Source organism: Prionailurus viverrinus, chromosome D4, assembly GCF_022837055.1.
Source record: "Prionailurus viverrinus isolate Anna chromosome D4, UM_Priviv_1.0, whole genome shotgun sequence".
Taxonomy (NCBI): domain Eukaryota; kingdom Metazoa; phylum Chordata; class Mammalia; order Carnivora; family Felidae; genus Prionailurus; species Prionailurus viverrinus.
The window spans coordinates 76893910-76908292 of NC_062573.1; the positions used below are offsets into that span (position 1 = coordinate 76893910).

The 14383-nt window shown below is 45.8% G+C and overlaps 1 protein-coding gene across 1 annotated transcript; it reads left to right on the forward strand.

Moving 5' to 3' along the window:
* The first annotated feature begins 9807 nt into the window (after positions 1–9807).
* Positions 9808–14107, forward strand: TMEM252 (transmembrane protein 252). Its single transcript, XM_047830923.1, has 2 exons — positions 9808–10085; positions 13882–14107. Exons 1-2 carry the CDS (start codon positions 9808–9810, stop codon positions 14105–14107), a joined length of 504 nt encoding a protein of 167 aa, XP_047686879.1.
* The last annotated feature ends 276 nt before the right edge of the window (positions 14108–14383 follow it).

Genomic DNA, 14383 nt, shown 5'->3' on the forward strand with positions numbered 1-14383 from the left:
ATTACGGTTCCTTTCCCCCCACCCCACCCCATGCCTCAACGGTAAGCTCTCTAAGAACAAAGACCACATCTTATGTTTTGTGTTCCCCCCAGCACCTAGCTGCGTGCCCAGTGAGACACAGTTAGTGTTGCTCACCAAATATTTCTGCCTATTAGAATCTTCTGGGCCTGACCGGTTTGCACTTCTTGGACCCCTATGGTTGATTAGGGACATGTAGCCAATCACCACCAATGAATCGTACGTAAAATGGTGCGTGACGCTTCTGGGCCGAAATTCTAATCACAATCAGTGTGGTCTTTTCTCTTGGCCATTGTGACCATTAATGTTCTGGACAATAGCTCCTCCCTCGGCTGGGGTAGTGTCAACTTATAACAGAGCCCCAGCTGCCCCATGATGGATGTGTTGAGCGAACGAAGAAATGCACTTTTGTTATTTAAACTCACTGACATCTAGGGTTGGTTGCTCTGAAGCAAAGCCTAGCCCGTCCCGAGTGAGATATTTGTAAACGGTAGGCGATCAAGAAATAATGCAAGTCTATAATTTTCTTACATCCACTGGAAACAGCAATTAGTAATTTTATCTGTTGTAAGCTAATCAAGTAAAATTGCCAGCCTTAAAATCAGCTGTCAAGAGAGGCACTGTGAGGTCAGATGAAGACTGGATAGTTAGCCGTCGGTTTGCCGACTGGCTGTAAGTGACCTCGGTCGCTGCTCCTCCCAGAACTCAGCATCCTCCAGTCCCAGTTGGAGCTTATATTTATCTCGCAGTGTTGTGAGAATTAAAGAAAGCAAGCCAATGGTACCTGGCACACGGAACTCAATACGTGATAATGACAGTTTTTTTAGATAAGTTTTTCAAGTCAGGCCATGTGAAAAGCGAGAAATGTGAGAAATCATACAGATTTCAATTTCACCTGAATTATTCCCGTCCTGCGGGTCAGTGGCAAAATGTCCCTTCCGTCCTTCTTCCATACATCTTTCAAAATATGAACGAATTTGGGCCCTTATTGACTGTTTTTAAAAGCCTGTGAGACTACTCTATGTTTTGAGATAGTAATTTATGTCTAAATCTCAGCTTCTCATTGGAAAATAGGACTATTTTTAAGGAATTATTCATTTTTCCCCTGTGCTACACACCAGTGACTCATTTTAAAGAAACAGAGGCACTGACAAAAAGAAAGAGGAAAAAAAAATAAGACCCTGGATTTGTTTTCCAGGTTGTGTGTGTGTGTGTGTGTGTGTGTGTGTGTGCGTGTGGATAGGAAATGGGAATCATCTGCTTTTAAGAATCTCAGTTATATTTATAAAATTTGAAAAAGTATCCTGGGTTTGATGATGAACCCAGAGTAATTGTTGCCTTTTGCTTTTTAATCTTGATTTCCAACACTTGGTCAAGCGTACCGAACTATTCATCCCAATACACTGAAATAAAGGTTTCTAACACTGTGCATGTCACAATCCCAGGATAGCTTACAGTTACTGTCATGGCATCTTCACGACTTGGTTACACTGCTGGCTGCAAACAGACATAACTTCAGTCCCTCAGTGTAAACAGAGAATGACTCATCCTTCTGAGGCAGTAAATAGCAACCTGGGTAGATGAACACCATCTTTAGACTTTTTCATACACCTGTAATGTAGAAACACATCCCCTCTGAAATACTTTATACGTATTTTGATGTGTGCCGAAAGAAACATGGTGTGCCAAGGGCACCTTCCTATTTCTAGGGCTTTAATAAGAGGAAGGAAAATCTGAACATCCGTATTTCCCAGCCCGACTAAGGATCCACTTCTGCAATAGCACCAAAAAGTACAAGAGGGGAAATCAAATCAGAAGACAGAAATGCCTATATTGGTCTTCTCTGCTCCCAAATGAACCTTCTTTCCTGTGTGCCCCTCCATCTCCTATCCCAAGTCTTTGCCTTGGTTCTGATTACTCAGCTGAAAAAAAAAAATCAGAGTGAGTCAGGAGAACTTATCGAGCTGCCACATGGCACACATTTTAGTTAGTCTTCAGGATGACATATTTCTCTGTCCTCAAGGACCTTATTATTCAGTGCTGAAGAAACAAAAGAAATTTTATAATATTATTTATATTAATATTTTATAATTAGTAATTATACTCCAACTGGATGGTCTGTAAAGGCTCATCCTTGACTGTGCAATCATAAAAATAATGTTTTCAAAAAGCACATGTTGTTCTAGTGAAGACAGTGAAATACAAAATCACATATATGGTTTTATCCTAATTGTGTAAATAATGCGCACTCATGTCATCGTATACTCCGAAAAACGGTAGGGTCAGATTGGCAGGCTGAGAACATCTGTATGCTTTTTGTCCCTCCCCAAATTCTACTGAAACGTCACACAAGAAAAGTTAGAATGGAAGATCAGAAAATGTGAGGATTTCCTAGAAAATGAAATGAAGAAAATTGGATTGACAGAGTAATAAAAACTTTTTAAAAAGCCAGTCAAAGGATACCGCAAAGGTAAGAGCTATTTGTACACTAACTGGAGGAACTTCAAGATCAAGGTTAACCTGTAGCATGTAGGGCGGGTCCTTGTCAATCATAATCTGGTCAGTAAATTAAAAGTTTGCATTATGAACTCAGGAGCCCGTCATGTTCTGCCCATGTCCTTCATATGCTGACGTTCTGACAACAGGGTGTTTGCTTCCACATTAAAGCCTTGTAACTGTTTTAGACAGTGAGCCTGGGGGTGCCTGGGTGGTTCAGCTGGTTGAGTGACTCTTGATTTTAGCTCAGTTAACCATCCCAGGATCATGGGGTCGAGCTCCATGTTAGGTTTCAAGCTGAGTGTGGAGCCTGCTTGGGATATTCTCTCTCTCTCTCTCTCTCTCTCTCTCTCTCTCCCTCTGCCCTTCTCCCCTGCCTGTGCATTCTCTCTCTAAAAAAGTAAGGAAACGGGGCACCTGGGTGGCTCAGTCGGTTAAGCGTCCGACTTCGGCTCAGGTCATGACCTCATGGTCTGTGAGTTCGAGCCCCACGCCGGGCTCTGTGCTGACAGCTCGGAACCCGGAGCCTGCTTCGGATTCTGTGTCTCCTTCTCTCTCTGCCCCTCCCCAACTTGTGCTCTGTCTCTCTATGTCTCTCAAAAAATAAATAAATGGAAAAAAAAATTTTTTTAAGTAAGAAAGGAAAGGAAGAAAAGGAAGGAATGGAAGGAAGGAAGAGAACCTGGGGGCTAGCCTATCAGAAGGGCTGACTCTGGACATAGAATTAGAGTAGAACTTGATAAATCTACATATACAACAATAGGAACAGGGTGGGAAGAGGTGACAAGAAGAGCACCAGATGCTTCTGATATGAGAGGTTTCCAGATCTCGTATGCTGTAGAGAGGAACCTCCCACACCAAGATCATCTACCTGCACACCCTAAAAGCTGGCCCCGATCATCAGCACTTTATTCGCTGGGATGATTATTGCAGCCATAAAACAGAAAAGCAGCCGTGTGAAAGAGATAATCAGACTTCTGGATTATTAAAAATATAATCATCATTCCTTAAAAATTGAGCTGAGTATCTAAACGGGCACAGATGAATATTAAATTAATGAGCCGGAACATTTGGCTAAGGGACGCTTCCAGAACACAAGGCTGGGATAAAGAAATTTCCAGAAGCTCCCACATCTATCTAAAGAGTTTGTAAGGGAAGGAACAAAGAGAATAGATAGGACGACATAACAAAAATCAGAGGTGACTGTTGTTTAGTACTGAAGAGATATTATAAACTTGTGGATTTTTATGTATTGTGTTTCAATTTACTTCCGTTTCTGAAATTTTGGTGCTCAGATCGTCCCATCTTGGGCTAGTGCAATCGTTCTCAGCCAAGGGCAGTTTTGATCCCCAGGGGACATTTAGCAGTGTCTGTAGATATTGCTGATTTCCGTGACTGGGTATCTAGTGGATAGGGTTACCACTGCACGATGCACAGAAGAGTCCCTGTTGCAGAGGATTTTTTGGCTCCAAATGTAAATAGTTCTGAGGATAAGAAACCCTGAGCTAGCAGAGACCTCTTCAGGGGGGGCTCCCATACCCATTAGGCATAACTCTTGGAGTGTTCGTTCACTTCCTTGCTTTCCACTTTAACATTACATCTCCTGGAGCTTCTGCCTGAGCCCCAGAATCAGCCACTTCTCCCAAGATAGTTGGGTTATTTGGTGGGATGGTACATAGAGACAATAATCAGAGTACCGTGGATGCTCATGGCCGCTGGGTTGTCACTGTTTGCAAAAGAAGATCACGGGGCATCTGGTGGCTCAGTCAGTTAAGCGTCCGACTTCGGCTTGGGTCGTGATCTCACGGTTCGTGAGTTTGAGCCCCGCACGGGGCTCTGTGCTGACAGCTCAGAGCCTGGAGCCTGCTTTGGATTCTGTGTCTCCCTCTCTCTCTGCCCCTCTCCTGCTCACACTCAGTCTCTTCTCTCTCTCTCTCTCTCTCAAAATAAATAGACATTAAAAAATTTTCAAGAGAAGATCAACATGAAAGAGAATTTCGTAAGGTGGGACACAGAACCCACATTATATTTACAAGTAGTTGACCATCATGCCAACTGGTGTAAAAGCAGGCTGTCCAATTCTGCCCTGCCTTCGCCTTCTGCTCTGATTCAAAATGGTCACAGAAGTAGGGTCTCTTTTCAGTTTTCCACAGATCCACAAAGAAAATAAATCTTTTCTGGCTTATTTCTGGATTAAGTTGGAAGCTGAGCTCTTTCTAGAACAGAATTTGTCTTCTTCCTTGGTCCATAGACATGACTCAATTTTCTCACCAAAACTTCATTCAGAGAAACAGGTGGCCAGCTCATGGGTCACAGTTTGTCAATTTGAGTTTTTAAAATACTGTTCAAGAATACGATTTATCTTGATTCCTAAGCGTTTTGGCACCCCAGAAGTTTTGTACCCTAAACGAATAACTCACAGGTCTCACCGGTCCTGGCCTTGCTGGGCATTCTCTGTCCTTCGCGCTCACTAGGTTCATCCCAAGGTGAACGCGAGCCTTGTGCCTCGGTCTAATATCACCTTACCGCACGGTGCCACACATTTTCTGAGAAGCTGTCGTTCCCTGCCAACTTAAAAATGTCTGCATGCAAATCTTCCTGAGTGAGTGAGGGGAAAAAGAGAGGTGGGGCAAAAGTTTCAAAAGCAAAGAAAACAAGGAGAAGGAAGTGGCCAGTGCTCAATGAACCTGCACGTGTGAAAGGCTAATCCAGAAATCACTCAGTAATCACCACCATGAAATCGGACCGGGCTGACATGGCTGGCTACGCATATGCTCACCTTTCCCCCCTCCCACAAAGCTTCACTTCCTAAACCAAAGTGACCTTCTGAAATCTGGCCACTCTCCCCCAGCTCTTGACCCCTCCTGTGCAACAGCTCCTACACACCCTTAGCTAGCTTCCTTCCAAAGTCCCCATTAGCCTCTCATCCAAAACAATGCAATTTCCCTGTTTTTGATTTTTGAGAGAAGGGCGCTGGCCCATGTGCACGGTAAACAAAGGCCGGAGTGCAGAGAGCTGTTAGAAGCTGCACAAAATCTACATATGACACAGGAGAGTCCGAAAGAAGGGTGAGGGTTCAGGGGGCTCTGACATGGGAGGCAAAACGGTGCTTGGACCTCAGCTGCACTCAATGTTCAGAAGTGCTCATGGGTCAGTCATGCTCAAAGGAACAGTGTTGAAAGAGTGATTATGTTTTAAGATGGTTTGGCTGGCGGCCAAATAACGTCTTACTGTCCATGGCCAAGTCAGGAGCTTTTGCTGACGAGTGAATTTTTAAGAATTATAATAATGAATAAATAAACTGGTTTAAAAGCAAGACATTTTCTAGATGGATCTCCTTTTTGAGAGAGAGAGAGAGAGAGAGAGAGAATCTTAAGTAGGCTCAGCATGGAGCCTGACACAGGGCTGGATCCCACAACCACGAGATCATGACCTGAGCCGAAATCAAGAGTCTGACGCGTAACTGGCTGAGCCACCCAGGCGCTCCCTGGATGGATCTCTTGAAGGGGACTCGGGACAGGAGGACTATGGCTTGGCTTCTACTGGGTCCCAGAACATCTCTCTAACAGAGATGGGCTTCTACCCATATTCCTCTGGTGTATTCTTCTTCCCATCAGTCCCAAGCCGTCTGTATCCACTCGGGTGACTCAGAAATCTGTGTCTCAGTCTCTCTCCCTTTAAATGGAGTCGATATTTTTGGCCCCTCCTTCTCACACTTAGCGCTGGGTGATTGGCGAGGTGGACAAGATCAGGAACATTGGCCTGGGAGGTCAAAGCAGACCTAGGAGACAGGACAGAGCATAAGGAAGCCAGCCAGAGGCTCAGAGAGCTCCTGAAACTGAATCTTTCAGGTGATGTTTTGGTATTGGGCTCTTTATTGGATTTTTACAAATCCTCTCCAGTCCTGAGGATTCAGCCTGTGTTTTCTCTTCTGTCATCACAACCTCCCTTCTGCTTGAGGTTCTGCATCTTCCAGACTGACGGAGACCAGGGTGCTTTCTCTCAATATCTGTGCTATTTCATTGTCACCATTTTTGAGGCATTAAAGGAGAATAATGCTCAGAGAGCAGTCATGCATGTGGTTCAGAACTGAAGCAGAATCACAGTTTTTTTATATATATATAAATACATATATTACGGTGATTCTATATATGTATATATATAATTTAATAATTTACACCTTTAATAATAGTAAACACAAATAGACAAAAATAACTTCCACCTAAAGCTTACGGGAGGACGTCTCAACCGTCGTGAGGGAGACACATGGTTCCCAGCAATGCTTCATGTTTCCATATTGATTTTTTTCTCTTTCTCTCTACTTTCTTCACAAACTACAGATATTCCTGGTCTTTCTTCTTGATGCCCCACCTCCCCGCAGAGAAACTCCTCAACTCTTCTGAGCCCAAGATCGTGCCCTTTATTTTCGATCAAGTAAGTGACTCCTTTCCTCCTCCTGCTGTCTCCTGGATCTTGCCCCTTCCTACCCAACTTCACCACCAATAATCACAGTATTGATGATGTTAACAAAAATGGTGAGCGTGATCACAGCCTACCTTCACGGGCTGGGTTCTGTGTGCAGACACCGTGCAAACACTTAACCCCGCTTGTCCCCTTTGAGACAAAGGGCTTTCCCCAAAGAGCTGTTTTAGTTATATATTGCTGCCTCACAAATTGCCACAAAGCTCAGCAACTTAAAACAACACACGCTTATCATCTCACAGTTTCTGTGGGGCAGGAAGCTGGGTGTGACAAAGCTGGGTCCTTAGCTTTGCGGCCTCTCAAACTAGGTGTTACTTAGGATATAGTCATCTCAAGGCTCAGCTGGGCAAGGATTTGATTTCAAGTTCCCATGATCGTCGGTAGGATGCAGTTTCTCCCTGACTGTTGGCCACAAGCTGCCCTCAGTTCCTTGTCATACGGGCCTCTCCAATAGAGCCATGCCCTTTTTCAAAGGGTATAAGCCATGAGGACAATAGAAAGTCTGCTAGCAAGACAAAGCTAGTGGGGAGCCTTGGTGGCTCAGTCAGTTGGGTGACTGACTTCAGCTCAGGTCATGATCTCACGGCTCGTGAGTTTGAGCCCCACATCAGGCTCTGTGCTGACAGCTCAGAGCCCGGAGCCTGCTTCAGATTCTGTGTCTCCCTCTCTCTCTGCCCCTCCCCCGCTCATGTTCTGTCTCTCTCTGTCTCAGAAATAAACATTAAAAAAAAAAAAAGATGAAGTTACCATCTTTTGCAACCTAATTTCAGAAGTGACAGCCAGCCATATTCTATTTTTTAAAAATTTTTTTAATGCCTTTATTTATTTTTGAGAGAAAGAGACAGAGCGCCATCAGGGGAGAGGCAGAGAGAGAAGGAGACAGAATCTGACGCAGACTGCAGGCTCTGAGCTGGCAGCACAGAGCCTGACGTGGGGTTCGAACCCAGGAACCGCGAGATCGCGATCTGAGCCGAAGCCGGGTGCTTAACCGACTGAGCCACCCAGGCGCCCCAACCATATTCTACTGGTTAGAATCAAGTCACTGTGTCCAGCCTACCCTCAGTATGTCCAGCCCACACTCAAGGGGACACAGATAACAGAAGGCGGGGATCAGCAGGGGCCATCTTGGAAATCTGAAAACCTCAAGACCAATTGGGGAAGAAGGGAGAACAAAAGGGTTGTTTTCAGACTGTAAGGATAATAGCGACACTAGAAGAAGAAAGTAGATGGGGCAAATATTAAAGCTAATAAGGGTAGAGGTTAGGAGGCGGAATAGGGAAGCGTCTTATATCATTTTTGATCCCGTGTCTTTCTTCTAGCCCGTAACATGAGATGATGGGTATACGGCTAAAGCATGTTCAGGGAACTACGGGGCACAGCACAAAGAATTCCTTTTCCCATTGGGAAAGTAAATGGAAAATGATCGTAATGGAGGAGCAGGGTAGAGGAGCAGTGGGGAGGGACTGAAGACAATCTCTCTGCACAAATGTGACCCAGAGTCCCGGTGGGCAGGAGACTCTCGGCAGGGACATGCCAAGCCATCAAATAAAATTGGAAGGAATCGGAGCACGCGCCAGATCTAGAACAGGGTGTCTGTGACCAAAGACGGTCAAGACGGAAGACGCGAGCCCCAGACAGAAAACAGAAGGCTGGTTCCGTAAACCATTTTTGAGGCGAAGCTACCTAGAGCAAGGTAGAGGGGAGAGGACAGGGAACATTTTTTGCACGGCAGCTACCAAAACAAATTTCATTTCATATGTATCTTCGGAGGGGAAGAAAGACTGCCGGACTTTTCAGAGGCTTTACTATGCTTTGTGACACCCTAAGGTGCACGTAAGGGAGGGTGTGGATTGAACAGACACCGCTTCTCACATGCGTCTGTCTGTTTGGTGCGGTGGCGGAGACATGCTGCACGTTTTAGGGCATACTCTTTTATTAAATACCTGTGGCCTCTTGCAAGAGCAGGAAAGTTAAGCCAAGCATGGTTGCCAGCAGTTGAGCAATAAGCAAACATTTTTTCTCAAACACCTGCGTGTTAACCAGCAGTGACCCCACGATCTCAACGTTTGGGTCCAACGGTGGGAAAGATACAAAACCAGAATCAGAGAAGTCACCAGATCATCACCTTTTCCAACCATCCCCGGAAATTCCCCCCCAAACTCCCAAAGCTCCGCCGATTACAATCCTTCTCTCCAGAATTCCCTTTCCTCCCCCTGTGGATGCTCATTTTCTTATCCACAGAGAAGGAATCAGGGAGTTCATCCCCACGGGATTTTCTCCTGGAATTTTTCCCAGTAACATAGGGCGAAGGCAATAAAGGGAGTTCCGTTGAGAGAGGCACGACATACTTGTTAAGAGCTTTAAAAATGTCTTTTTAGTACAGAGAGAGAGAGAAGAAATCAGGGAAGGATCCCCTGCCAAACCACAAAGAAGATAGTTCATCAAGGAATGCTAATTTCTCGAGCATTAGTGGAGAATTACCCACCAGGGGGATTAAGAGATCCGTGCCCTTTTAATTAAAGGAGACATTCCCTCAAACAACTGGGGTTGGCCGAGGGTCCAGCTCGGAAGAGCAACACAGCAGTGAGAAGCCACGCCTTCCTGCATTACACAATGCTGTGTTTTTAGGTTAATCCTCCAAGGATATTACGGTTACTTTCAATGGTTAATGAATAGCTTTTAAGTGCCTACTTCACTTAATTGTCCAAAGGCCACTTGGTCCCAGAGCATATAAAGCTTCGAGCTGGCTAATGAAAGCATTCTCGAGGAGCAAGGGAAGCAGGGGAGAGGAAGGGCTACGGAGGGGCAGGGATGCGGAACAGAACCGGTCTAGTGCTCTGTGCCCTTGTCCTCCTGACGGGCTTCCTGATGATCTGCCTGGGAGCCTTCCTCATTTCCTCAGGATCGATGTTCAACTGTCGAGGGAACCTGATCCTGGCCTATATGCTTCTGCCCCTGGGGTTTGTGATCCTTCTGAGTGGAATTTTCTGGAGTACCTACCGCCAGGCCAGGGAAAGCAAAGGGGTGTTCACGCACGTGCTCAGACGACACCTTGCTCACGGGGCACTGCCCCTGGCCACAGTCGACAGGTACGTGCTGAAAAGCCAGGGGACAGAGGGGAGTTGCAATGGGGCTGAGTTCTGGAAAAGTGGAATGACCCTAATCCCACAGTGGAATAATATCCACATCCCGCCAGGCTGTATGTCTAGAAATGGAGCTTTCTTGTTGGGAAATTACTTGGGGTTAATCCTTAGGAAGAATGGGGCTGCTTCTGGGGAAATCCGTCAAGTAGAGGGAACTTATATCAGAGAAACCACCTCTTCCCCATTGAAGAGCTACGTCAGCCAACTTAAGAGGCCCAACTCTTAGGTTCTTTTGTTGTATCATGGGAGCTGTCCTTAGAGGCAGGGGGTGGTTAAGTTACCCCCACAGCCTGGCTACCAGGTTATAATGAAAGCAAGTTCCAGGCCCAATTCTGCCACACAACAAATGAACAGACAGGCATAGAATTAGTCCTGCCACCTCTTCACGAACTCTGTGTGGTCCCAGCTTATGGACCTTTTGGGTGTTCTGATCACACCTTGCGTGAAAGATTGATTCAAGGCCAGATAATAACATTCCAGAGGTAGTTCAGTTAATCTTACCACCTCACACCCATTATGATGGCTATTGTTTAAAACACACACAGACACACACACACACACACACACACACACGGAAAACAAGTGTTAGCAATCCAAAACCTTATACGCTGCGGGTGGGAATGTGAAATGGTGCAATCATTTTATGAAGAATAGTACAGAGCTTAAATATAGAATTACCGCTTGATCCAGAAATTCCACTTCTGGGTATACAGACAAAAGAATTAAAACCAGGAACCTGAAGCGATATTTGTAGACCACTGTTCCCAGCAGCCTTATTCACAAGAGCAAAAAGGTGGAAACAGCCCATATGCCCACCAGTGGATGAAGGAACAAAAAAGTGTGGTCTACACACACAGCAGAATATTAGTCAGCCATAAAGAGAAGGAAATTCTGACACATGCTACGGTGTCGATGAACCTTGAAGACATTATGCTAAGTAAAAAAAAGCCAGACGCAAACAGACAAATACTGTATGATTCCACTTATATGAGATGCAGCGAAATTCACAGACAGAACGCAGAACAGTGGTGACCAGGGCTGGCGGTGGGGGAGGAGGGACTTACCATTTACTGAGTACAGAGTTTCAACTTGGGACGATGGAAAAGTTCTGGAGATGCCTGGGTAACGGTGTGGCTGTACTGAATGCCGCTCGTCGGTACACTTAAAATGGATAAGTGGTAAATTTCAGGTTATATATATGTTGCCACAGTATAGCCAAATGCAGTTCACCTGAGGTTTGGTATCAGACAACCAAAACCCTCCTAACTCTTGGCCCACCCAACACAGGACCATTCAGGGATAAAACCTCAAGCATCATCCTTAAGACACAGGCTGCAAGACTCCTTAAAAAAATTCTTTTGCCTTCTTGACCTAAAATATCTTAGCTACTCAACATGGATGGCACTGGAGAGTGTTATGCTAAGTGAAATAAGCCATACAGAGAAAGACAGATACCATATGGTCTCACTCTTATGTGGATATCCTGAGAAACTTAACAGAAACCCATGGGGGAGGGGAAGGAAAAAAAAAGAGGTTAGAGTGGGAGAGAGCCAAAGCATAAGAGACTCTTAAAAACTGAGACCAAACTGAGGGTTGATGGGGGGTGGGAGGGAGGGGAGGGTGGGTGATGGGTATTGAGGAGGGCGCCTTTTGGGATGAGCACTGGGTGTTGTATGGAAACCAACTTGACAATAAACTTCATATATTGAAAATAAATAAATAAATAAATAAATAAATAACTAGTATAAACCATTGGGAAAAAAATAAAATATCTTAGCTACTGCATGTATCCTTTTTTCCCCCAAATGTTTGTTTACATTTGAGAGAGAGAGAGACAGAGACAGAGACAGAGACAGAGCACCAGCAGGGGAGGGGCAGAGAGAGAGGGAGACAAAGAATCCAAAGCAGGTTCCAGTCTCCGAGCTGTCGGCACAGAGCCCAACATGGGGCTCGAACTCACCAACCGTGAGATCGTGACCTGAGCTGAACTCGGACACTTCACGGACTGAGCCGCCCAGGTGCCCCATATGTATCTTGATTATAAGCAATTTTACCCATGATGGTTGATTTTTGGCATTATGCTAATTAATAAGATACAAATTATAATAACCAACCCCCATTTCCAATGTCTATTATGCTAACTAGCAAGGTCTCTGGGTTTGATAAAAGATTAAGAGAACCGAAATGATCATAGATGATGCTTCTCGAAGGATGATTTTTTTTTCTTGTATAAATGTTAGATGATTGCCTCGAGAGTGTGAATCCCTGATAAGAGTAACTGATTGCCTATAGGAGGCAGCTCGAATTTACTAACACACGCATAACACCCCAGCGTGCTGAATTATTTTAGTCATCTATGATGCGGCTATCATGACACCACATTGACCTGCCTCTTCCCACGGCACCTAATAGGTACCCAGCCTACTCAGAGCGGCCAGTAAGTCAGTTAAGGAAACGTTGCATTGCTGAGAAGCATTTGTATTCAAAATGGGAACCCACACCGAGGCATCAGAGCAGATGAGTCTACAGAGGTGGAATGTGGGGCTCCGAGAATGTGAACTGGTGTGGGCGGACGGGTTTGGGAGAGGTGGATGGGATTTGGGGGCGGGTGGCAGTGATCCGGAAGCTTCTCAAATCACTCCAGGCAAAAGCTCACCTCTCTGTCTTCAGTGTCTTTATGCGTGTGCCCTGTGACACTTCTGAGTGAAGGCTGAGATTTATGCCATACAGTAGACAGCGTCTTTAGCCATCTGGCTTTGGGCCTGGTAATATTTGGAATGGAGCTGTGGCCACAAATGGCAGTCTCTGTTCTGTTGTGGTTACATACCACAAACACTCCCCGTAGGCACCGAGGGATTCGCGCTATAAATAAACCCATCAAGCTCACCCTCTCTCTTCCTCACCTCGCACCAACCCCCACCCCGTCCCATTCATGATGGAGAAGCCAGAAGGATTCAGCAATTAGCAACGTTGGGCAAGATTACCGATGAAGACATCACCTTCGGCGGGAATGGCTCCTTTCGCCATTGGCCTATTGGCATAGAAAGGGCTGCAAGTGAAATCTACATGAAGTTGTCAGTGGAGATAGTTTGAGAAACGCGTTATGTTTTTTGGAAACGTGCTTGCTGAGACTTGAAAAAGGGAGAAGAAAGAAGGGAGCATCTGTCAGAGTTGAGGAGACTGCACCGAGCTGGCGTTTTTTGTGTTTTGCTGTGTTAATGTTTTACGTGAGTGTAGTTGACACACAATGTTACGTTAGTTTCAGGTGTATAACATAGCGATCTGACCAGTTTGTGGGCTCTGAGGATCTGAGACAGTGAGTGCAACCACATAGAGAAGGAGGAGTGTATGCACGGGGACAAGGATATGATGAGTTAAATAACTGGGTGGAAGGCAGCTCCAGCATTGAGGCCCCCTCCTCCTGCCCTCTAGAAGAACCCCAAGCTGAAAGCCCCTGGTTCCCGTGAGCAAGAGGAAGGGAATAACTCGGAATAACCCACTGGGAAAAATATGACTGTAGAGTCACACATCCCATGGCTGATGAGGAGGGTTTTGCTGGGAAAAAAAAAAGCACATTTTTTAAAAAAACTGGTGATGCCAGGGAAGAAGTACATCTGTTTCAAAATCAATGTTTCTTAACAGTTTGGCTTCACACAGTGTGATTTGAGAGAGTCAGGCATATGCCTCTTTGGCGTTAACCACTTAAATAACATGTGTACGTGTGTGGCATTTTGATCCCCAGGCCAGATTTCTACCCCCCTGCGTATGAAGAGAGTCCTGATGCGGAGAAGCAACCCTGTCCGGCAGAGGCAGAGGCCTCGGATGTCCCTCCACCTGTGTACACAGAGATGGGCCTTGGATTCGAGGATGCACCTGACGCCTGCCCAGAGGCCCCACCTTCCTACGAGGAGTCCGTGGCAGGCGGGGTGGCGACAGCCACACCATTTGCAGGACGCTCAGGATGCTGAAGCAGGAGATACTCTCTAGTGCTTGGGATGCACCCTCATGGGATACGGCTGCTGGTAGTAAACGCGGGCACTGGACGACAGGAGGGAAAGGGTCTTCGGGGACCCTCATGAGGGCACGCCGAGGAGATGTGGGAAACGACAGCATTACGGTTTCCTGGACGTGCTTTGGTCTGCAAGGGCAGCGTGGGGTCCCGGAAGGGTGTGGTGGACAGCAAGCCACATTTCAAAGGATCCGCACTAATCCCAGCCCAGTTGGGCTTTTGGACTGCCGTTTGG